This window comes from Danio rerio, chromosome 21, assembly GCF_052040795.2.
Source record: "Danio rerio strain M-AB ecotype USA chromosome 21, GRCz13ab, whole genome shotgun sequence".
Lineage (NCBI taxonomy): Eukaryota > Metazoa > Chordata > Actinopteri > Cypriniformes > Danionidae > Danio > Danio rerio.
Window position 1 is genome coordinate 20,157,300 of NC_141041.1, and position 24,985 is coordinate 20,182,284.

General features: G+C 35.2%; 3 protein-coding genes across 6 annotated transcripts in view; 2 read left to right on the forward strand and 1 right to left on the reverse strand.

Annotated features, from left to right (window-relative positions):
- On the forward strand, nucleotides 1-18,686 carry smpd4 (sphingomyelin phosphodiesterase 4). The gene is given in 19 exon segments (NM_213355.2): nucleotides 1-100; nucleotides 428-496; nucleotides 910-996; nucleotides 2,297-2,433; nucleotides 4,264-4,339; nucleotides 4,526-4,622; nucleotides 4,757-4,809; nucleotides 4,952-5,103; nucleotides 6,596-6,728; nucleotides 6,800-6,871; nucleotides 13,433-13,581; nucleotides 13,772-13,862; nucleotides 13,999-14,099; nucleotides 14,888-15,051; nucleotides 15,159-15,364; nucleotides 15,444-15,677; nucleotides 16,136-16,267; nucleotides 16,346-16,474; nucleotides 16,904-18,686. Coding segments are annotated over 18 exon segments (2,376 nt in total). The 5' UTR covers nucleotides 1-100; nucleotides 428-457; the 3' UTR covers nucleotides 17,228-18,686.
- Nucleotides 17,695-21,827, forward strand: ccdc74a (coiled-coil domain containing 74A). The gene is given in 8 exon segments (NM_001282393.1): nucleotides 17,695-17,975; nucleotides 18,718-18,765; nucleotides 19,960-20,077; nucleotides 20,213-20,414; nucleotides 20,562-20,615; nucleotides 20,617-20,657; nucleotides 21,367-21,423; nucleotides 21,518-21,827. Coding segments are annotated over 8 exon segments (771 nt in total). The 5' UTR covers nucleotides 17,695-17,860; the 3' UTR covers nucleotides 21,654-21,827.
- Nucleotides 21,709-24,985, reverse strand: part of med15 (mediator complex subunit 15) — a 19,547-nt gene continuing 16,270 nt past the window's right edge. For 3 of the 4 annotated variants that reach the window (XM_087299462.1, XM_087299460.1, XM_087299461.1), the window contains 3 exons: nucleotides 24,638-24,804; nucleotides 24,442-24,540; nucleotides 21,714-22,008 (listed from right to left, as the gene is read on the reverse strand). In XM_087299462.1, the coding sequence (XP_087155588.1) occupies nucleotides 21,875-22,008; nucleotides 24,442-24,540; nucleotides 24,638-24,804 (400 nt within the window). In that variant the 3' untranslated portion in view covers nucleotides 21,714-21,874. 4 annotated transcript variants of the gene reach the window in all.

Consider the following 24,985-nt stretch of genomic DNA (forward strand, 5'->3'; position numbering starts at 1 on the left):
GGACATGACATCATAACAACCACATTTGTCTCATCTTAGACTTAAGCGCGGTCTATTGGAATTTGCGAGTAATAGTATTTTTCACTCTTAGTTTTGTGAGGTAATGTATTCTGAATTCGTTTTGTTTAATATCAGTTGTAAATGACCAAAAAATGAATGCGGGTGTAGCTCATTTACAGAGCAAACTCAGGCTAGACTGTTTTGAGCTGATGGGGTGCTAGCAAGCTAACCTCTAAGCGTCTGCATTAGAGGAAAATAGACTGAGGAAAAAATAAGTGTTGTGTTTCAGCTGCTTAATTAAGCAGGCATGAAATAGGCTGTTTTCATTTATAAGGATTGCTAGTGTTTCCGGTAGTTCTGTAAGTACTTTGAAAATGTTTGAAATACTATTGTTTAACTTGAGTTTACTTGCTGTCTTGTATTTCAGGTTTGGTATCGACTTGTGGTACCAGTTTTCATGGCTGCTTCTGCCTTGCAACAGCCCAGTTATCTTCTGGTGAGTACTGTTATTATACTAAATCACACTGATATAATCTACTATTAAGGTAAAGTTAGTTTTATATTCGCACATTCGTTCAGAGAAAACTTGTGAGACGCTCCCTATATTGTTTACCGTGGTAACTGTTACTTTGAATATTTGGTCTGAAATCACATGTAACTATCACTATTTAATTGACTGGGAACTATGTTGTACTTAGAAGGTCATTGGCTGCTAATAAGATTTCACTATTTATAATTTGCAAATAATATTTGATTGAAATTATACTATTAAGGAGAAAGTCTGAGTGTGTGAATATAAAGTAAACTTTACCCCCGCAGTAAATCTTCTGATTTCATTATTATTATTATTATTATTATTATTATTATTATTATTATTATTATTATTTAATCCTTCTGTCTTGACTGTAGGCTAATTTAAAGGCAGACTGGACCAATAAACCTCTTCACCAAAGATGTCATGAGTTGTGCAAAATTATAGATGATTATCCTGCAAAGGTACGTTTCTATTAATTGGTACATGTGGGAATGATGAAATGCCTTTCTTTAATAGGACAATAATAATGTTGTTATTATGTGTGTGTGTGTATATATATATATATATATATATATATATATATATATATATATATATATATATATATATATATATATATGTGTGTGTGTGTGTATATATGTGTGTGTGTGTATATATGTGTGTGTGTGTATATATGTGTGTGTGTGTGTATATATGTGTGTGTGTGTGTGTATATATGTGTGTGTGTATATATATGTGTGTGTGTATATATATATATATATATATATATATATATATATATATATATATATATATATATATATATATATATATATATGTGTGTGTGTGTGTAGTGATACACTTTTATAGCCTAACTGAGAAGGTCCAGGCATGGGACGTTCTTTTAAGGTATACCGCTGTTTGGAAAAGTCAAGGTTTCAAAACCACAAAAAAAAATTTCTGCTATACCATTCCTAAGGTATATGTACGATTAATATTATTATTATTATTTATTTATTAATTTTTTTACTTTTTGTTTTACCAGTATCTCATGCAGAAAAAAATCTCCTAACACGCCTTTTCAAGTTGAAAGAAATAAGTGTTTTTGAAACTAATGGAGACAGCAGAAGTCAATAATTCATTTGAATTATTTAGCCTGACGTGCTTACTGCTCCAAAATATTTATTTATTATTTTATTTAGTATATTTAGTTTCTTAAAATAAAATATATTGTGTTCAAAGGGGAAAAAGTTTTTGTTTTTTTTACCCAGACATTTATTAGGAATGTATTTTAGAGCATTAATCACAATATCGTAAAAACATGATAGTGTGTGATATTTGTATCCAAGGTTATCATACTGTCAGAGTTTTATAACGGCCCATGCCTAAGAAGGCCAATTGCACGTTTTTCTTTTTAAATCCAGTGTGATTGTTAGGTTTATCTTTTGAAATCCATTGAGGTGGTAACACTATTGCTTATGTGTTAGAGATTAAGTGCAGTGTCATATGCTTGGCATGTGGTACAGGACCAGCTGCTGTCCTGCTGGCGCCGGTTTACCCACATGCTCACTCAATTCTGTGCTGTCTGAATGAATGATGTTTGTTTAGTACTGAACCTGCGTGACCTCAGATTTATGTGAGCATTTGTGTTAGCCGCACATGCCTGCACACTCTTACTTCGTTGTTGGTCACATTTGTTGTTCTTTTTTTTATTTTTATTTTATTTTCACTTTTACATTTTAAAATTGCTGTTTGTGTTTTACGTGACATGTATTTGATTAGGAGCTGCATGCAATCTTCCCATGGTTGGTGGAGTGTGTGTTTGGAAGTCTGGATGGAATTCTTACTGGCTGGAACCTTCGGTTTCTGCAGGCTCGATCAGCAGAGTACAGCATTGCCATGGAGTTCCTGGACCCAAGGTTCTCTTTCTTTTTCTATGTTATGGTTCAATTATTATGTGTGTTATTTGTATGCATGACTAGTTTGACTGTAGCCATTGTGTTTGTGTGTATGTTAGGGCTGGGCAATAAGACATTATTAAAAGTCTGTCATTTTATGATATTCTCAAATGTTTATTTTATATTGTTGTAAAATACATTTTTTAAAGTAATACCTTTTCATCATTAGCATGACCACTGTCTAACATTCCACCATGGGCATTTTGACAGAATTTGAATAATGATGAGAAAATTGCAAGCTTTACATTAGGAAATTACAATGTTTACATTTTGTCCACCTCCCCATAGTTGAATGTTGGATATTTTACATTTACATTTAGTCATTTAGCAGACGCTTTTATACAAAGCGACTTACAAATGAGGACAAGGAAGCAATTTTCACAACTAAGAGCAACAATGAATAAGTGCTATAGGCAAGTTTCAGGTCTGTAAAGTCTAAGAAGGGAAGTATTAGTAGTATTAGTTTTTTTTTTTTTTTTTTTGGTACAGTTAGTGTGATATTCAGAGAGGCAATTGCAGATTAGGAAGTGAAGTGGAGACTAAATAGTTGAGTTTTTAGTTGTTTCTTGAAAGTAGCGAGTGACTCTGCTGTTCTGATGCAGTTAGGGAGTTCATTCCACCAACTGGGCAGATTGAGCGTGAGCGATTGTGATTTCTTCCCTCTTTGGGATGGAACCACGAGGCGACGTTCATTCACAGAACGCAAGTTTCTGGAGGGCACATAGATCTGCAGAAGTGAGAGCAGATAAGAAGGAGCAAGGCCAGAAGTCACTTTGTAGGCAAACATCAGAGCTTTGAATTTGATGCGAGCAGCAACTGGCAGCCAGTGCAAACGGACTAGCAGCGGAGTGACATGTGCTCGTTTAGGTTCATTGAAGACCACTCGTGCTGCTGCGTTCTGGAGCAGTTGAAGAGGCTTGATAGAGTTTGCTGGAAGCCCCGCTAGTAGAGAGTTGCAGTAATCCAGTTTGGAGAGAACAAGAGCTTGAACAAGGAGTTGAGCTGCATGTTCAGATAAGAAGGGTCGGATCTTTCTGATGTTATAGAGTGCGAATCTGCACGATCGAGCAGTTCTAGAAATGTGGTCAGAGAAGGTTTATGTTGGCGCCCGAATCATTTGTTTTGGAAAAGTGTTTTGTATTTGATTATTGTTCATTTTTTTATATTTCTTATCAAACATTTGCCCAGAAATTCTAAACAAGGTGAGAAAATAATCACATATGAATGAGTACATACTTTGAAACATACAAAAGAAATGGTCCTTTCAATGTAGACAATATACACAAACATACACATTGATAATTGTTTGAGTTTACAGAAAAGGAACTGTATAGTGATGCATATTATCTTCAAGATATGAGACATGTATCATGCTATACAATTTTTGTCCTATTGCTCAGCCCTTGTGTATGTTTATGCATGCATATATTCAAACACACACACTCTCTAATTAGTCATGGATGCAAATGCAACATAATTATTATAGAGAATAGTAATAACCTTTCTACCAGTACTTCTTGAGCCCCAAACCCCCATTGTATTGATTTCTGAAGGAGCATGTGACATTGAAATTTGGAGTACTGGCTGAAAAAATATTTTTTACAGCTAAAAATAAATAAATGCAAATGTATTAAAATAAAACATTTTTATTTATAATAATATTTTATATATTTTTACTGACTTTACGGCATTTCTGAATAAATAAATAAATGTAACATTGTTAAAGTTCAATATGGATATAAGACTTTTTTTTGCTCTGTTATGAATAAATGTGAAATGTTTATTCAACAGTGGTCCTATGATGAAACTGGTATACAAACTACAAGCAGAGGAATACAAGTATGAGTTTCCAATCAGTTATCTGCCGGTGAGTGTGCTCTCCAGTGAACTCAGCTAAGGGTTTTATGTGCTGAGCTGTTATTTTAAATTTGTTAAACCTGTTAAGAGATGTTCATTTAGGTTGAGGTTCATTATCACTGATTAATTTCAAAGTAGTGTGTTTTTCACAGTGTTATTAACCATGTCTACATTTATGTGTGTTCTGTTTGCACAGGGTCCAATAAAGTCGTCCATTCATGCTGGGGTTTTGCCAGATTGCCCTCTGTTTCACAATAAAATTCAGTTCCCCATGTCAGGCCTGCTATTTCTCAGTACGTCTTGGCTTTTTTTCCACACTCACTTTCTGTAAAACAAAATGTTTTGCATCTTATTGTAACTATTACAAGGTTGTTTCATCACTCTTTATCTTTCTCTCACATAAATATCTGTTCTTAATCTTTTGCAGATCCTTTTGAATATTATATGTTCAACTTTGCCTCCAGTCTCATTGCACCAAAGGTACAAACTCATCAGCTGTCAGAAGGAAATTTGTTTGCTGGAACCAATATATTTTATAGTTTATTTGATTTTTTTTTTTTTTAAAGCCTGATGGTTGTTTAAGCAGTGCGTTTGTTGAAATGTTGTTTAATGATCTTTTTAGAACTACCCTCAAGGGCAGCATGGGAGTAGTTCAGACAGTGCATACTTTGTGCTTGTCGACACCTACCTCAAATACTTCCTCCCTACAGAGGGCAATGTGCCTCCATCACCTTTCTCAGACACCAGGGGCACAGTGGCCTCTCCTGCTCCAAGGTGTGTTTTTTTATATATATAAATGTACTGTCCAATCTTTACACTAGTTATAAAAATGCACTTAATGTCAATCAGAACACAAGTGAACAATGCGAAATTCATTTGTAAACAAGGAAGGCGTAGGTAAGCATATTCGGCCAGTTAAATAATGATGTTATCAGATTTAGTTGTTGTGTAAATGAACGGTCACAATGTGTTTAAACAGCCACAAAAACATCTGCTATTGGATGTATAAGAAGCACACCAATATAAACTTTTCATTCTCTGCTGTGTTGTATAAGAACATGCAGACTTCATAAAAAAAAATTCCATCCACAGAAGATTTAGTTTGAATTCCAAGAGATTCATTCAGTCAGAAACTGTAAAGCTTTTTGGCTGGACATTTTTTAACAGATCACTGAGAAATACATCTTACTGTAAAATTTAAATGTCATGTGTGTTAAATTTCCTAAATGTTTTGATATATAGAAGGTAATTTAATATATAAATATATAAATAATATATTTTGATGTATAGAAGGTCAAATGTAAGTTGCAAATATAATGCAAGTTTAAGAGCTTTCTGGTTACTCTAAAAGCAGTTTATTTACCTAAAATAAGCTCTTTTTTTGTTTTAGTGGGGCAAATGACTAGCAATAACAAATGGCAAAAAACGATCAAATTTAATTGCTTTACAAACAAGTGTGTTTGTAACTATAATAATAAAAAAAAAAAGAGATTGCAAGATCAAGCATTATATGAGCTGTTTTTTTACAGCTAAAAACCAATGAAAGTGAATGGAACCAGAAGTTTTATGTCAATAAGTTTTTAATTGCTGCACCTTCTTTTATCTGAAAGAACAGTTTCAATAATATAAAAGCCAATATGGGAAGTTGTGGAAAGAGCTACTGTATTATGCAATAGTGTGGCTAGACTCCACATCCACAAAGATCAACGACTGTTACAACATTACTACCTGTTTAACACCCAGTCATTCTGCAGCAAATAAATACCAAAAAAAAACAAATGTAGGTATATGCAGAAGCCAAACAAATAAAGATTGTTAGTTTGCCCTCATTCTGATCCAAACATTATGGAAGGGCGGTCTTCTAAAATGTTTTTTGATGAAAAAATTCTGAGAACCTGTGGAAATTTAAAAAGCATTTTCTGACATCTTTAAAGGGAGTTCACCCAAAAAGGAAAGTTTCCTCTCCATGTACTTGGTCAAGTGGTTTTCAATTTGTATAAATTTCTTTATTCTTTTAAACTTAAAAAAAAATAATATTCTGAATAATGTTGGGGCAAACCAGCCATTGACACCCATATTATGGCACTACAAATGTCAATAAATATTTTTTTCCCCAGCATTTCTTCCTTTGGTGTTCAACGAAAGAAAGAAAAGCAGGTGGAGAATGTCCAAATGATGACAGAATTTTCATGTTTGGGTGAACTATCCTTTTAATATAGCATTGAAACAGGCCTTTATCTAAACTAGTGAATGCTTGCTTTTGCAGGTCTACCAATGTGCCTTATGTTGGATATGGTGGTCACAGCACCAGTCTGTTAAAGCGTCATATTACCCATCAGTCTTCAGTCAACGCTGACCCTGCCGCTCAAGAGATCTGGAGGTCCGAAACACTTCTTCAGGTAGGAAAAAGTTAACTGTTCTTAATTCTCATTTCCCTTGTTTTGAGCTAAACATGGTTGTGTGTTTGTAGGTATTTGTGGAAATGTGGCTCCATCACTATTCTCTGGAGATGTACCAGAAGTTGCAGTCTCCTCAGGTGAAGGTAAGATTGAGAAACTGTTCAGGTCAGAAACAGAAACATGCCAGTAGAACTAACACACTCCCTTCCTCCACTGCGCACGGCTGTCTGTCTGGCTGAACAGCACCACCCTACAGACCCTCCTTCACCCCTGCACTGCATAGGGGCTGCTGCACGACACCCACCCTAAATCATGCTCTTCTTCTCCCTCTGTCAATGACACACATACACTCTATTGATAGATAGGCCCTTTATCATTCATAGCTGGATTGTTGATATTAGCATTTTTACAAGTTTTTTTTTTTGAGTGATTTATTTTATTTTTATTGTTGTTTTTTGTTATTACTATTGATCTAATGTCAATATGGTTAACAAATTTGGGATAAAAACTACAAAAGCTAATTTTTTATTATCATTATTATTATTGTTGTTATGTTTTTATTTTTTGTTATGATAAGATAAACCGATGCTCCACATTTCCACAAATCTGCATCTAGTTCTGTTACACTGTACGTTTTGCCTATTTAATGTAAACAGACATTTTGTTAAAACAAATTTTACTCTAATGAATATGAATTAATTATTTAGATATGTTTCTGCTTCATTAGCTGGTAGTAATTTTTAGCATCTGTGTTACAGTATCAATTATTAAAGTTAGTTTATAAAATAACTTGAAATGGTCTGTGTAATATGTGCTTTAGTTTTAAATGTTGAAATTAGTATGATATTAAAAATATATTTTAAACATTTATCCAAATCAAGAGTTTATTGCAGTTTTGACCCAGACTAACATTCCTAAATGCTTTTTGATTTGATAAAGATAACAATCTCCTGCAAAGCATCAGCAAAAAGTTTTTACTTATCTACTGCAAACAGATTGATTGTACTATTCACTCCCTGACAAAAGTATTGTCGACAACAAATAATAACTTGACTTCTAGTTGATCACTTGGTATCAGAAGTGGCTTATATGTAAGCCAAATGCCTCTAGATTACGCTTATTTTAGCAAAGTTAAATATGATTATGCCTTGATTTTTAATTATTTAATTAGGACAGTAAGGTCTGACTTTGCAAGACAAAAGTCCTGTCACTTAACAGAAATAATGTACAGTATAGAATAAAAAGTCATGGTGGAAAAATAATTAATATTGTCTATGACTCCCATGAGCTTGGAGGACTGCATCCATACATCTCTGCAGTGATTCCAATATCTTATTAATAAAGTCATCTGGAATGGCAAAGAAAGCATTCTTGCAGCACTACCAGAGTTCATCTGGATTCTTTGGATTTATCGTCAATGCCCGCTTCATCTTGCCCCATACATGCTCAATAATATTTACACTGGTGACTGGGCTGGCCAATTCTGGAGCACCTTCGCCTTCTTTGCTTTCAGGAACTTTGATATGGAGGCTTTAGTATGAGAAGTAGCGCTATCCTGCTGAGGAATTTGCTGCCTTCTGTGCATTGTAATGTAATGGGCAGCACAAATGTCTTGATACCTCAGGCTGTTAATGTTCCCATTCACTCTACAGATCTCTCACACGTCTCCATACTAAATGTAACCCCAAATCATGATTTTTCCTCCACCAAACTTGACTCATTTCTGAGAGAATCTTGGGTCCAGGTGGGTTCCTATTGGTCTTCTGCAGTATTTGTGATGATTAAGATGCAGTTTATCAGAAAAATCTACCTTCTGCCACTTTTTGCCTCTGGTGGTAGTGTGGAGAGACCCCTCTGATGATTGTGAAGAGCTTTGGGTGTATGGCCATACACAAATGCGCTATATAAATACACATTACATTACTTTTCCAAGTGATCAACTAGAAGTCAAATTATTATTTGTTGCTCTTACAACTGGTATCAACAAGACGTTTGTCAGGTAGTGGATCATGTTAAATACACTTTTGCAAAGAAATGCATGAATTTATTTTTTTTCCTCTTAATTTGATTTTTTTATTATGTAATTATTTTAAATCCATTTAAGATTGTGAAGGCTATTAAGTTTTAATATTAGTTGGACAGTTCTGTCTTGCCTTGCTGGCTTTGGTTGCTTCACTGTCCTCTCGGATCAAGCACTAACCTGTATATTGCTGTGAGTTTGGTCATGTTGTACAGCCGTCTGGAGGTTTACTGAGGCCCTCTAGTGGTTTCTGCCTCCTTCGAGTGTGAATGGGACAATGCATTTGTTAAACCAACCCAAAGTCACATGGCTGCTGAAAATAGAAGGACAAAATGCAGCTTTTTAATTCACATTTTCTCTGTCCTCCTTTGTTTGATTCGGGAAGAATAAGCATACTACAAATTCAGCATGTGGTTGAAGTGTTTAAGGAGTTAGAGCTTCTTGAGTCTGCATGGTGCAGCCCTTCTGTCTTTTGTTCTTGGCTGTGCAGTGTTTGTAAGCTTTTGGTGTGTCTGGCCTCTGAGTCTCTTTCCTTGTTCGTGTGTATTTACAGTCAGTATATCAGTGCAAGTCTCCCTCCAGTCAGCCCAGAGTATTTTGAGCGCGGCATCTTTTGTTCAACATATTTGTGGTGGATTAATTTGAACTAAAGTCACCAGTTTACTGACAATTAGAGGAATAGTAAATGATAAAGTCATTATTTAAACAGCCTATTTGTTTTCAAAGAAATACTTTATGTAATGTGGCAATGAAAAAAATGTAAAATTTTAATGTAAATAAAATGGTTTTGGTAAGATGTCTTTTTAAAAAAACTCTCCTCATCAAGGCTACATTTGTGGTCAAAATATTTGTTTATCTATGCAATTAAAATATTCTGACAATTTAATGTAAGGTTTTTTATTATTAATGTAATTTATTAATATATTTTAGCAGCCATTATTGGACTTTTCATTCTGTCACAATGATTCTAATATGATTTGTTGCACAACAAATCTTTCATATTATTTTCAGTGTTGTATAAGCAGTTCTGCTGCTCAACATTTTTGTAGAATAATGTATTTATAAGGATATTTTTATGAGTAGAAATTTGTAAAGAACTATTTATTGCAATTTTTTGTAACATACAAACTTTGCCACATCAGTTTTATGCAGTCTTGATGCATCTGTTTTACTAATGGTTAATAGTAACATCAGTGTGTGAGTATACATATATTTTATTTTTGTATAGTTTTTATTTCACAATGAACATATTGCAGAAATATATATTTTGGACAATTAAGTACAAGTATGTCGATTTGGAATGAATTTAAAGTATTTTATATAATTTTCAAGTAAATTGGTGACTCCTATCAGTGTATTTCATGGTGAAAACTTTAAGGATGCAGTGTCTCCTTTTCTGCTTCCATAAGGTCCTTTTGGCTTTATCTAAAATATTAACTGCAAAACTGTAAAGTTACTAACTTCATCAAACAGGCATTTCTCTTGAGAATAAAGACCATTTTTACAGTTGTTCCAGGCCTTTTGAGGTAAACAATTTTACAATTTGATATAGCTTAAACTTTAGTTTGCATGATTCTAGCATCTTATTCAAGCTAGTAACCAATTTTTCATTTGGAAAATTTCAGTTGCAGACATATATTTCAATGTTATTTTTGAACAATTATCAAACAGTTAGAAAGTTTAGCTCACTATTTGATGGGACCCTCAACATTATACTAGAAGTTTGCCTTTGGTGCGAAAAGGACGACTGCATCAACTTCATGTTCATTGCATATGTGTCTTCTGTGGTCAATATCGATTTGTCTCTTTCTTTCCTTTTGTACACTCCCCATTTCGCTCCTGACTATGTCCAACTATTTATTTATTTTTTGTTTCTTGGATTGCACTCTTTCCTTATTTTCTTTCTATTCTCATGTTCACTTCCCTGCTCCTCTCCTTTTTTCTTCCTTTCCTCCCACCCCACTGTGTTCCTCTCTTGCCCCCTCGTCCCTCCACCTGTTTGTGATGGGTCCTTCAGCTGGCGTTGTTGCAGTACCGCCTCAGTATGTCCAGCATGCTGTGCCAACCCCCCGCCCCACCAGGCTCTGGGACCCTCCACACATACCAAGTACTTTTACCTTTTCATTCAGTTCCACGGGCTTCCTGGAGGTAAACTCAGATTAGACAAGAGTTGGATTTAGGGGTCGCTTTCAACACTGTTTTAGACCAGTGTTTAGGTTGGGAGATTTGGTCTGATTATCATGTGTGAAATTGAATTAACGTGACTAAAATTTGTCTTGTGAAATGTGATGTTGAGAGCTTCTAAATGTGAAACACTTTGTGTTTAATAATGCATGTCTGTTTACATTGTTATTTTGTTTTTAACACGTTTTATGTGATTTGTATTCTTTTATTTGGTGTAATTCTCCCTTTTCGCCTTATTTTCACTTTGCAAACACTACTAAACTACACAGAATATCCAGACCAAATTGCCCAGACATTTTTTTTATTATTGTTTTCTTTGTAGGCCTATATGTACTTATGTATGTAAAAATACATGGTTTCAGCTGAACATGTGAGGCTTCAAGTATGATGGTTTCAGAAAATTATTACACTGAATGTTGTGTAATGTGCTGTCAGTCATTATATGCTGCCTGTTTACACCCGTCTCAGATGACCAGTTTAAATGTGGACAAAAGAGACACATTTACACTTGGTACGCTTTTTTGTTGCCTTCTTAATATTGAGACAAATTTGAAAAGGTTTAACTATTTGGTTTTTAAGTTTAAACAGTTATATTTACACTCCATTTACAAAGTCAACTGCAACCACATGTACTGGTCGCAAATCTATACTTTTAAAATGCTAGTAGGACTTAAATGGTGTCTAAACTATTACTTTAAACGCAAAATTATGTTAGATGACAATTAAATGTTTTTTTTCTTTAAAAAGTAATATCAAAATATAAATGCAAAGCAAAAATTTACAAAATCTAAGCTGCCTGCCTTAACCAACTACAAAACTGAGTGACAATCACAGTACTAAAAAACACCTGAAATGTCCATATCTGACATAATAGGACAGCTTTCCTTATTAACTGCACATCCTGTCCTATCATGACATTTAAAATAATGAAGTACACCATGTAAGTACACCATGTTTACTATAAATGATTCGTTTTGATGGAGTAGTTAAGTCTGATGTTGTACCATCCAAGTAGTAATCTATCATGGAATAGTATGTCATTTATGTGCTTTTCCGCGAAAGTGCTGATTCATAAAAATAGTTTTTGTGCTTGCATTTAGTATTGTGGCTGATAGCGGTTATTCCCTTCATACATGCTCTCGTCAGCGCATAATTTCTCTAGTCATTGCTGTCTATAGTAGTTCTGTGCCCCCCCCTTCTTTGTGTCTTTTGTGACTACAATAAACACCATTCCAATTAGGCATGGCACAATAACCATTTTCCTGGTTTGGAAAAGTCAAGGTTTTAAAACCGCCAAAATTTTCTGTTATACCATTTCTACTGTATATGTACGATTTTTTTTTTTATGTTTTGTTTTTAGTTTTTAAGACAACAGCGTCTTCAGCAAAAAAGCTATACAAAGATGTCGTGTTAAAGTGTAAGAAATCTGTGTTTTTGATACTAATGAAGACAGCAGAAATCAATAATTCATTTGAAATATTTAGCCTGACATGTTTACAATTCAAAAATATTTTAAATGTTTCTAAAATAAAACCTATTGTGTTCAAAGGGACAAAAGTTTTAGTTTTTTTACCCAGACATTTCAAAAGAACATATTGTAGTGCAGTAATCACAATACTGAAACCGTGATATTTTTATCCAAGGTTATCAGACCGTCAGAATCATATCACGCCCATGCCTAGTTCCAATTCAGCACTAGCATCTTGAGGACTAGGTTGTGCAAAAATGATTCAATTGCAAGTGCAAAATACTAGGGCTATGTGATGCATTGAAATACTGTACAATTTTGCTCCAATTATTATAAAAAAAAAAAACTCTAGATAATAAGCTTATTGCGCCATATTCTGCTCCCTTTTCAGCAGTCCACATTTGTTCCTCCGCAAAACAAAATTTGTGAAAATCAGTGAAATTGTTTAAATGTGACTTTTTGAAATTTCATTATCTCTAACTTTTATAGTAGTCTAATTCTTAATCCTTAAATAAATAATTAAATATGAAAAGTTTGGGTTCTATGGCTTACTCATTTTAATTGTGATTTTAATATTACAATATTTACCCAAAATATTTGTGATTTTAAGATTTTTCCCATTATTGGGCAAGCCCTACAAAGCTAGTCATACATTGTATTTGTGTGTAGAAATATTGAGCTGTACACAAAGTTTGCAAGTTGATTAAAATGTACAGTTATATTACTTGGTTTACTGATTTAATGCTTTCAAAAGCACATTTCCAAGCCTTTAGTTCCCACACCTTTGCATTCAATTGTCAGCTCTGGCATTTAAGGTGGCTCTGAAATGAGGCATCGAAATCTGTGTTTTGAGTTGACCCAATTACATAGCAGTTATAACATTGCACCCAGTTTCAGTTCCCAACCTTAATTTTAATGTTGTTATTATGAAATTTGTTATTAACAGTTGTTGAACACCAGCCAATAATACTAGGTGTAAATGGAGTCCTAAAAGTCTGACGTGTGTTTGTTATTTTTTTGTTGATGTATTAGGAGCCCTTCATGCCTTCAGAGGAGCACGTTCTTGTAGTACGTCTCCTGGTAAAGCACCTGCACACCTTCTCCAGCAGCCTGAAGCCAGAGTCCATCTCCTCCTCGCCGTCCGCTCACTCCCACAGCAGTCCTTTGGAGGAGCTCAAGCGGTGGGTTTTACAACCTGCTAGCATCTGTCAGCTCGTCCCCCGAATCGGGCCATTGAACCAAAACATCTGTAAATCTGAGGTGGCATGTCGTAAAGAGGAGCTATTCATCCGATCAGGCGCCGGGGACTTGATTGAACTGTCTTCTGTTTTACTGCTCTGTCAATAAGCCTCCACTTTCTGTCTCCCACAGTGTGGTGGTGCAGAGGTTTGTCCAGCAGAAGCTGTACGTCTTCCTACAACACTGCTTCGGTCACTGGCCTTTGGATGCGTCTTTCAGAGCGGTAAATGTCCTTGAGTGCGCAATGATGTTTGAGAGCCTGTTTTATATGATAGTGATATATATTTAGTGAAGGCTTTGATGGTAGGGAAATGTGTTAAAGTTTAATGAAATATGTTTTTTGTTTCCTACTGTTGTAGGTACTAGAGACGTGGCTTAGTTACATCCAGCCCTGGAGATACACTGGAGACAAAAACAACACACAAACTGATGGTCTGAACAGGACCGTTCCTGATAAATGGTACTTACTGATAGAAAGTGATAATAATTCATATATAGTTTTTATTTTAAACAAATGCCTTTGTTTCTGTTTACTAAAAGTTTATTATAAATAAATTTTGTGCATTTATATCAGCAAATTAAAAGCATTTCTGGAGTACCATAACAATAAATACTAGTGTAATGTCAAGGGAAATTCAGCTTTGTCATCACAGGAATAAAATGGCATTTTAAAATATATTCAAATAGAAAAGTTATTTTAAGTTATAATGGTTTTTTAAATTTTAAAGGTCTATACTGGCCCAATACCTTCATTAGTCGTTCCATTCTCTTATCAGTTGGAACAGAATAACCTTTGCATAGATTATGATGGAGACATTTTCTTTTTTCCTATGGTTACTGACATGTGCAGGAACCACCAAAATGAATTCCAGAAACCTAGACCACAAGTTCAAATTTTGAGTTAACAAAAAAAAGCATTTTTATTTTTAAGGGTCTAAGGGAAACCCTAAAAAAGCACTTTTAGAGGTTTAAAAGGTTTGTTTTACTGATGATGTAAATTAAGTCTAAGTAATAGCTTTGAGGTATTATTTATTAAGGTATTTATTTATTCATGATGTGATTTGATGTTTCTGTAGTTCTTAAAGTTTCAATTTGCTCCTTTCCTCAAACTAAACCTTTAAAACCTTATAAATCGTCTAAATTCATGAATTCCTGGCATTCAATGTTGTATATATTTTTTTTTTTTTTTCACCTTATAAAATTTAAATTATTCAGATTGTGTACCAATGAGATCCATGTAATCCACAGGGCTTCATTTGTTCAGGAGAATCTGCTCTTGTACACAAAGCTTTTCCAGGGCTTCTTGAATCGGGCCATGCGCACAGACTTGGTCAATGCCAAAAATGCCCTGATGGTCTTCAGGGTCGCCAAAGTCTTTGCTCAACCAAGCCTGTCAGAGATGATTCAGAAAGGTATATGATTCTAAGTGGTGTTTTCATTGTATTTAGTATTTATTTTTTACCTGTTGATGTAGACATACATTCTTATTTTATCAAACACAGATCTTTTCTATTTCCAGGTGAGCAGCTGTTTTTGGAACCAGAGCATGCCATACTGCAGCGGCATAATCGTGTTTTCCTCACGCCTTCACATGGTGGCAGCTTCCTTTCTGCTCGCCAGCCAATGGGCACCGACAATGTCTTCAAGGTCAAAAGTCATGTTTATAGTCTGGAAGGGCAGGATTGCCAGTACAACCTCATGTTTGGTCCTGATCAGCGAAAAAATGTAAGGTGACAATTACTGCTAGATCAGCTAAAAAAGTCTTCTTGCAAAATCATATCATGGGTTTCTCTGTCGATTCTAGGTGTTAAAGCTCATCCAGATTATTGCTCAAGCCCGACAGACAGCTAAACGGATATCGGATCATTCTACAGAGATGGCTGCAAACAACTCTTTCCTCTCGTGGTTTGGCGTTGGCTCTCCTGATCATAACAGCACCTTTACTGGAGGAGAGATGGATGATATGGGAGGAGAAGGTGTGAAGAAAACTCATGAGTTCCTGGATAAAGCCCTGGACTACCTCTGTCAGATATTCCGGGTCAGTTTATAACTACTCTTATTTTGGGTATACTCCATTACTGTTTAATAGTTTTGGTTCAGTAAGGTATTTTTGTGTGTGTGTGTGTGTGTGTGTGTGTCTAATCTCTAATCCCCATTAAGGCTGCATTTATTTATTTATAGAATGCACACATTTTGTAAGGTTGATATTTTTGTGTCATTTATTCTTAACAACAATTTTCAACATCTTTACTCCCATCTCTAGTGTCACTTGATCCACTAGAAATGATTCTAGTGGATCATAATATGCTAAATTGATAGTTAAAGATTTTTTTTCATTAAATTTTTTATTATTTTTTTTATAATTGTGTCTTTGTTGACCCAACCAAGGTTTCAATTTGCCATATTTTTGTATATGTTTTAATGTGTATATATTTTTTATATTTAGGTATATATTTATCACATTTTCGCCTTTAATGTTGGCCTTGTGTTGTACAGTTAAATGCAGGCCAGCTGTCTCAGCTGATTAGCAATGTGGCATCTGTAGACAATAATGGGGCATCTAAACAGCTACCCGACTGCATCCCGAGTGAAAATGGCCTTGTTTTAACTGACCTGGGCAGGCTGCAGGTGAGAATAGCGAGTAGTCATCTTTAACATTTGGCAAATTGTCATATTGATATTTATAAATAATTTAATATTTTACAGATCATCAATGGTCTCCGCAGATTTGAAATTGAATATCAAGGAGATCCAGAGCTTCAACCTATCAGGAGCTATGAAAATGCTTTTTTGGTTCGACTGCTGTTTCAGATCTCATCGTTTATTAATGAAAGGGTAAGAATTTTCCTTCTGTCTGCAATGTCATCTAAATGTTCATTATCGTCACTGGTTTATTAAATGATGTGATAATGCCTATGTTAAAGGGATAGTCTGCCAAAAAATTAAAACTTTTATTATTTACTCACCCATTTACTTGCCAAATTTTTTTAACACAAAAGATGATATTTTAAAGAATGACAAAAAACTAACTATTGACTTCTACAATGGAAAAACAAATATTATGGAAGTCAATGGTTACAAGTAATGATGATGATGACAATTTTTTGGGTGAACTATCCCTTTAAGTGATTTAACCCTCATCCTGATCTTCATCTTTTTCTATACTAAATTCAAAAATGAGCATGAAATGTCCATGTAAACTCTGCTACTTATACATTTGGATTTTTTAATAAATCAGTTGTGACCGTATTTTTTGTGTTTTAGCTGGGAGAGCATATGGAGGTGCTGTGTTCTCGACAGGACTTTCTGGGCAGTGTAGGGCGACACTACTTGAGTAGTTCTTCAGCTGTGGTGGAGCAGCGGAGAAAGAGTCCTGTGACGCGGCAGATGAGGGATCGTCCTCAGCGAGCTCGCCTCAGTCTGCGGGCTCTGGCCAGCTATCGCACCCTTCTCGCTCTCCTCCTGCTCTACATGCTGTTTGCACTACTTTCATTCGGCCTGTTCTCCAGCACTGGACTCATTCTCGTCATCAGCTTTCTATATGAGCTCCTGTCGAATTTCTTTCATGAAAAACTGAAGACGCATTAGATGAAAATGGATTCTTTTTAATGGATTTTCTTTTTCTTTTTTTTTCTTTTTTTTGGATAAAAATTGTCTTTTTATTTTTATTTTAAATGAACTTCTAGCACCCTGCTGGATTTTATGAACAGTATTTGCACTGCAAGTGTATTGGTGTGTTTAATGAAAACTTGAACGAGGAATGTTTTTTTTTGTTTTTCTTTTTTTTCCTTTTTTTCATTAAATTCATTTACAATGTTGTTAATTTTGAAAATATGAAATGGAGAACAACACAAAGCTTGCACTTAACTAGCTCCATTTCATTAAATGACATAATGTCTCATTTGAGTACTTTTTTTTTTTTGCTTTTAAAACTCATCAGATCTGGAGGTAATTTAACACTAAAATTAAGTTTTGCATTGACGTTAGCGAATCTATTATTTCCCTGCTGTATTAGGGGAAGTAGAGGTGGCTGCTATGGTGACAGCACAATAATAAAAGAGAGAGAACGTGTACAAGATTTGCAATCAAATCGGCTCTATTCACAAAAGCAATCTGCGAAAATTGAGTAAATCATGATTCATAACTGTGCAGAGAAGCGTCATCCGCTTGAGTGGACGCTCATGACGTAAGCATCAGTGCGGGAACTTGTTTGGCAGCGGAATGGATACGCGAGTCGCCTCTTTGCAGAGGAATATTGACTTCTTACAAAAGCAGCACAGTGATACTCTTGAGAAATTACACGGCGAGATAGATTACCTAAAACGGGAAAATAAAGGTAACTTTCCTTGTATATTCTACAGAGAAATGTATTATGTTCCTACCCACAATACTTTGTCGTGTTCATTTTAATGGTGGTAACATAAGTTAGTTGGAAAGTGACAAGAATGTTCTGCAAACATATTTTTTTAATAGTTACAGTTGATATGTCAGCATTCCTAAATGATTATAAAGATTTCATCATTTACATCATTTTCGTATGTTTATGTTAAAAACTAAACTTGTAGAAATATGAAGATGTGAGGAGAATGACAACAGTCACTGGGGGCTGAAGCTGTAATGGTCTTTTTTTTTCTAGCGGAAGAAACCGTTGCAGGTTTGAAATGACATGGGAGTGGGTAAACGGTGACAAAATGTTTATTTTGGTATAAATAATGTGTTTAATGGGGACCTGGCACCGACTTTTTGGGGTTTAACAGGGGATACAGTAATACAGGTTGCCCGGTAACGTCGAGTTGCTGAATGAGGAAAATGAAAGGCGTTTGTAACCGCTGTGGGAGGCAAAGTGTCAGTTTACGCAGACAAACCTCTGGTGTTTTGTTTCTGTTAGAAGGACTTTTTTATCAAATGTAAAGGTATTTTGATTACAACAACAACTGGATGTAAGAAATACAAGATAAATTGCAATGAAGCAAAATGTGAGACTTTTAGCCCTGGTCCATTTTGTAAAACAAAACGTTATAAATACTTCAAAACACTAAAACGTGAAGTATTGTCTTTTGTTTGTTTTGTGGTTGCAGAGTTGCAGTATAAGCTGATAATGGAGCCTCCAAATTCAAGCCGTAAAGGTTGAGTGATTATTTTTCTCAAACCCATATGACATGTTTTGGTACACATTTTAGATTTTACAATATATAAATACGACAGCTGTCATCTATATATTATAGTTATATTATACTTGTATAGGTAATTATAAGGGATAGTTCACCCAAATATGAAAATTTACCAAATAGATATGACAGGAGGCAGCCGTCATCTATAAACTACCTGACAAAAGTCTTGTTGTCAATCCCAGTTGTAAAAGCAACAAATAATAGCTTGATTACTTGATCGTTTGGAAAAGTGGCAAAAGGTAGATTGTTTTTGATTAATCATCTGTTGAACTGCATCCCAATCATCACAGATACTGCAGATGATCTATTTGAACCCGCATGGACCCAATATTCTCACAGAAATCAGTCAAGTTTGGTGAAGGAAAAATCATATTACATTCAGCATGGGGGCATGTGAGAGATCTGCTGAGTGGATGGCAACATCAACAGCCTGAGGTATCAAAACATTTGTGCTGCCCGTTACATTACAAACTATAGGAGAGGGTAAATTCCTCAGCAGGATAGTGCTCCTTCTCATACTTCAGCCTCCACATCAAAGTTCCTGAAAGCAAAGAAGGTCAAGGTGCTCCAGAATTGGCCCGCCCAGTCACCAGATTCAAACATTATTGGGCATGTCTGGGGTAAGATGGAGACATTGAAGATGAATCCAAAGAAACTTGATGAACTCTAGTAGTCCTGCAAGACACTTTCTTTGCCATTCCAGATGACTTTTTAATAAGTTATTGGAATCACTGCAGAGATGTAAGGATCAGTCATCCAAGCTCATGGGAGTCATACATATTATTAATTATTTTTCCACTGCACCATGACTTTATATTCTATACTGTACATTATTTCTATTAAAAGACAAGACTTTTGTCTAAACAAAGTCTGGCCTTACTGTCCTAATTAAACAACAAAAAAATCAAGGCATAGTCATATTTATTTTTGGTTAAATAAGCGCATAATCTAGAGGCGTTTAACTTTCATATGAGCCACTTCTAATACCAAATGATCAACTAGAAGTCAAGTTATTATTTGTTTTTCCTAAATCTTGGATAGGCGACAAGACTTTTGTCAGTAGTGTATATTATACTTATATTATACTTCTATAGTTAAAAAGGGATAGTTCACCCAAAAATAACATTTTACAAAATATATATATGACAGGAGGCAGCTGTAAAATCCATAAACGGCATACGGAGAGCAACAAGTTCCAGAAAGACCGAAGGAATTATCTGGAACAAACTCTGGAGGACACCTGCTCATCACAAATTACAGAGATCAGGTGACTACAAAGATTGAATTCTCTTAGATTTATCCCTTTCAGTACATCTTTCAAGTAGTTTAATATAAAGATGTAAATAAAGTGATGCAGATTACTAACATCCCCTAATACATTCAACACTCATTTAAAATACAGAGAAAGCCGATCAAATAGTTCAGGGATGCCGAATAAGCGGTCAATAGAAGGTTCTACAGAAGCCAAAGCAGGGTTCATCACTTCTCTCCAGCCTCTAATGATCCAGTGTAGTCCATCTCAGGCCCCTCGAGCTCCCAGCCTACAGGAGTGTGAGATCATCATACGGCAGCTGTACAACGCTAACAGCCTACAGTCCCAGGAGGTGAGGTCATCAGCAGATCATCCTGACTACATCTACATGCCTATTGGGATGGGTTGTTGGATTTTGATTGACTGATTATATATTTGTGTTAATTAGTTAAACCTGATAAAGCGATTATAAAATACATCCTAATTTGTCTTCTCTCAGATTTTACGAGTGAAGGCGGTTCTCAAAGAAATAGTTTTCAACAAGAAAATCACTGAATTACATTATGACCAAGGCTTACCTTGCTGATGGTAAAAGGTAATTTATTGCTACATTTATCTTCAGCATTACAGAAAGCTTTTGTAGTTGTCCCGGTCCTTTCCAAAATTAAATTAAAATTGAAAAAAGATTTTATATACAACATATTTTATATACAAATTTCCCTCAATAGCTTTACCACATTTATTAATGGTTTTAAATAACATTATTTTACATGTGTAAGTAAATAGAATGTTGTATAATTATTTTAATTTCTTTATTAATTTAATTAGATTATAATGACTTTTTACATTAACTATGGAGAAATTTCCCTCATAAGAAGCACTTCAACCCTTTATCATCTGTTTTGCTAACACTTTGGGTTTTTTCATTGCCGTTATGTAACTACTAAGTTATTATCTGCCTAGTATTAAGATATTAACTGGTCTTTAGTACTTATAATGTATAATCTTACTCTTTATCCTTAATCGGACCTGCTGTCTGTGTGAGTCCTATTGCCCCACTATAGTGAAGGGGACACTATACTGTCAGTGAGCGCCATCTTTCGGATGAGATGTTAAACAGGAGGTCCTGACTCTCTGTGGTCATTAAAAATCTCATGGCACAACTCGTAAAGAGTAGGGGTGTACCCCGGTGTCCTGGCTAAATACCCTCTGTCGGCCCTTACCATCATGGCTGTGGTTAATTACTGTGTTATTTAAATACACAATACATTACATTTAAAATTAAGTCACTTTTTTTTTGTCAGAGCTGAAGATTCAGAGCCACTTCCACAGCTTTCTCTCCAAACATTGCCCAAAGGACTGTAAGTCATTTTTAGAAAATATCAAACATGATATATATGGTTTCTAAACATCACATCAGGAACAAATCATTTTGATCTGTCATTATCTGAACAGCCCTGTGTCTCAAGCCAGTAAAGCAGAGAAAGTGATCCTCCCAGCCCTCAAGCAGACCCTCAACAACAACATAGCCGACAGACACCGGAGAACACAGGCTGTGCAGAGACGTCGACTGCAAAGAACCATTCGCTAACTGACCAATCATGTGATTACATAACTACATGTATATAAATTCCATGCCACACATTTCACATTCAAGCAGCAGTTTAAATGACTTTATTAATCGAGCAATGCACAGTTAAGGCTTTAGTGTACTGAGCTAAACAAAACAGAAGATTTATCAGGTAAATAAAAAGACAGAGAAAATATTAATATATTGCCATCATTCCAGGTGCTAGTGCTGATGGGAAACTTCTAAGCTGAAAGACAGGCCTGCCTTACGCTTTGAGCCCAGGTGTTTAGCAGCGCGGTCACCGAGTGCTTGTCAGGGAGCTGAAGAAGTTTAGAGGTCATATTCTTATGCACAGTCTGCAGGAAGGGGTTGGCCTCTGAAAACAGGAAGACAAAGGCAAGGAAGTATTGGGTTGACACTTTTCACAGACTATAAATTAGATGCATGAAGGGATAGTCCAAATATGAAAATTTACTTTTGATGTATTTCTGTCTGTTGTTGAACACAAAACAAGATAATCTGAAGAATGTTAGAAAATAGGAAGCCATTAGCTGTTTCCATCCAAAAATGCAAATTAACTTTATGCACAAAACCGGAATATCGCATAAAGGTGTACAAATTAAGCAGGGTTTACATCCAACGAGTCAATAAGAACAAAATCATCACTTGCTGATTTACTGGCGCCAAATATCTACAGTAAATACAGAATTTTCTGTGGTAGGAGAAGCTGTGAATCTTTTCCTTATTTAATAAATTACTTGCGCCTCAGAAGATGATGCCAACATGCAATGAACTGTTAATTAATAATACATTAACACAAATACTGAATTGTTTACAATGTTTTAGAATAACCAAAACACCAATGTTTTACAGTATGCTCAGCCTGCTAGTTTGTTCATTCATACACATTTGATCTCTTGCACATACTGGAATTTGTTCAGTAAAAGCGTTTCCATCATATGCGCATCTTTTCTTATAGAATAAAAAGTTTATCCTACTCAGTTATGCCCATACATTTATTATGCGCATTTAAAAAATGTATGCACATCTTGGCGTTTCCTTCTTCGTGTTTTATGCGCATGTCCAAAATGCGCATAAAAATAGGTGGATGGAAAGGTAGTTATTGTCATCCAGGAACAAGGAACATAAAGAAACAAAATATTATGTATTAGCCAATAGCTGTTGTTTTTTTTCCCCAACACTCTTCAATGTACCTTCTGTCTAGCATTTTAAAAGAGTACTTAAGATAACTTGCTGACATTTAAGACTAGAATTGCCATAGGGTTAAATTCACCCATAGCAATTTTCAAATGTACATGACAGATTATTAATATGGTACAAGTCTACCAGTGATTTTTTTTTACGAAAAAAACAAAAAAATTCAAGAAATTATTTTGAAATCCCCTGTTGTCGTGTTGCTAAGCAATGTCTTTTCCTACTGGGGTAGCAGTAATCAGTTTTAGTCACTATGTGGGATAAAAGTGATTAATGGATCCGGAACAGGTATTAGAGGCATTCAATGCCATAATTGGTGTGGAGTTTGATGGTGGGTGATACCAGGGGTGAGTGATATGTTCTGCATCGACTCAGCATCATAGCTGATGGTTAAAAATAATCATTTCATGGCATTACTTTGAGAGAGTTTTTTAGCCATATCAAAACAGTCATGGGCATGGGTAAACTTTGACCACTGATTTACCCATGATTTTAGATATACAACCACCACTGGCAGTTCTAGTGCACAAATCAAGCTTAAGGCCCTGATATATCTCAAAAGAAGTATTTTTTTGTACTTTGTGTGGGGGCAAAAAGAAATTTGAAAAGGCTGAGGAATAGAATATTGTTCCATTATTAATACATACAGTGCATCCGGAAAGTATTAAAGCATAGCGCTTCATTTTCTACACGTTACAGCCGTATTCTAAAATTAATTCAATTAATTTATTTTCTCAATATTCTACACACAATACCCCATAAAGACAATATGAAAAAAAGATTTTTGGAAATTGTTGCATATTTATTAATAATAAAAAAAAAACTGAAAAATTTAACAGCCAAGAAGTATCTACAGCCAAGCTTGTGGCATCATATTCAAAAAGGCTTGAGCCTGTAATTGCTGCCAAAGGTGCATTAACAAAGTATTGAGCAATACTTATGTACCTGTGATTTTTCAGGTTTTTTATTGTATTTTAAATTGTAAAAATGTTACTTGCGTATATCCCTTAAACACAACAATTGTGGAGAGAGAAAAACAGTTTCGTAGATATCTGGCAGTAGTATTTAATTTTATTCAATTAGATTTATTCTATGGCACAGAAAAAAACAAGTGATGTAGATTCTATGCGCGTCTACTTAACAAAAAAAGAAAGAATGGTTGTGCGTTTGTGAGGAAGTGCATTTATCATGCTTCAGAATGTGCACCACACATTTTGACAATCGCCTGAAAATAGTACTGCCATATGCAAAACACAATTTCCACTATGGAGACACAGCCCCTGGTAGTGATAATCTTCTCTGACCAATCAGTGACCAACAGTGTGTATAAATCACGTTTTGTTACGGCTCACTTGGAACCACATCCAAGGTGGTATTAAGAAAGTACCAGATACTACATGGGAAAACAGTGGAAAATCCCCTAGATTTGAGCCATACCATGCAATGGAATAATCACTTAAAAATTAACTCTCCCAAAATAGTTTGCTTTGGTGACCTTTATTAAAATGGCAAAAATGAACTCAAAACTATTTTCATTTCATTCGGATTGTTCAAAATGACGTCAGTGTCAGTATATTGGTACATTTAGACTCACCATACTGCTGACCGTCATCTTCCCAGTGAGGGCTCTGATCAGGATAGTCTGCTGGGATGCTCAGCTGAAGAGGGGGCACACTGGGAAGATTTTTATCATCTAGAAAGAGAAAATGGAAAGAGTCAGTTTATTAATTTAAACATTTTATTTAAGCACACATACAGGGCTTAATAGTGGGCTCAGTTTCAGAACTGACCTAGTTTGCATATGAGATGCACCATTCCGTTATTGCTGCAAAAGGATGGATCCAGATTGACCAGGAACTTGGAATTAAGCCGAGCCACTTCACCTTGAAGTATGTTAGGGATGGTCTGCCGTTCATCATCCTCCAGCTTTCGTTTACGGGATGGAATTGAGGGCCCCCTTTAATGACGAAACAGATATGTAAATTTAGGAGATATGGCTGGCTGGTGTAGAGAGTTGGAAATCAATTGGGGGTCTCTGGACTCTATGAAAGGGCATTTATATTATAACTACCTACCAAAATTAAATGTAAAGAATCATTTTGTGGCAATACATTTAGGTCTGTGCATGTTACATTAGT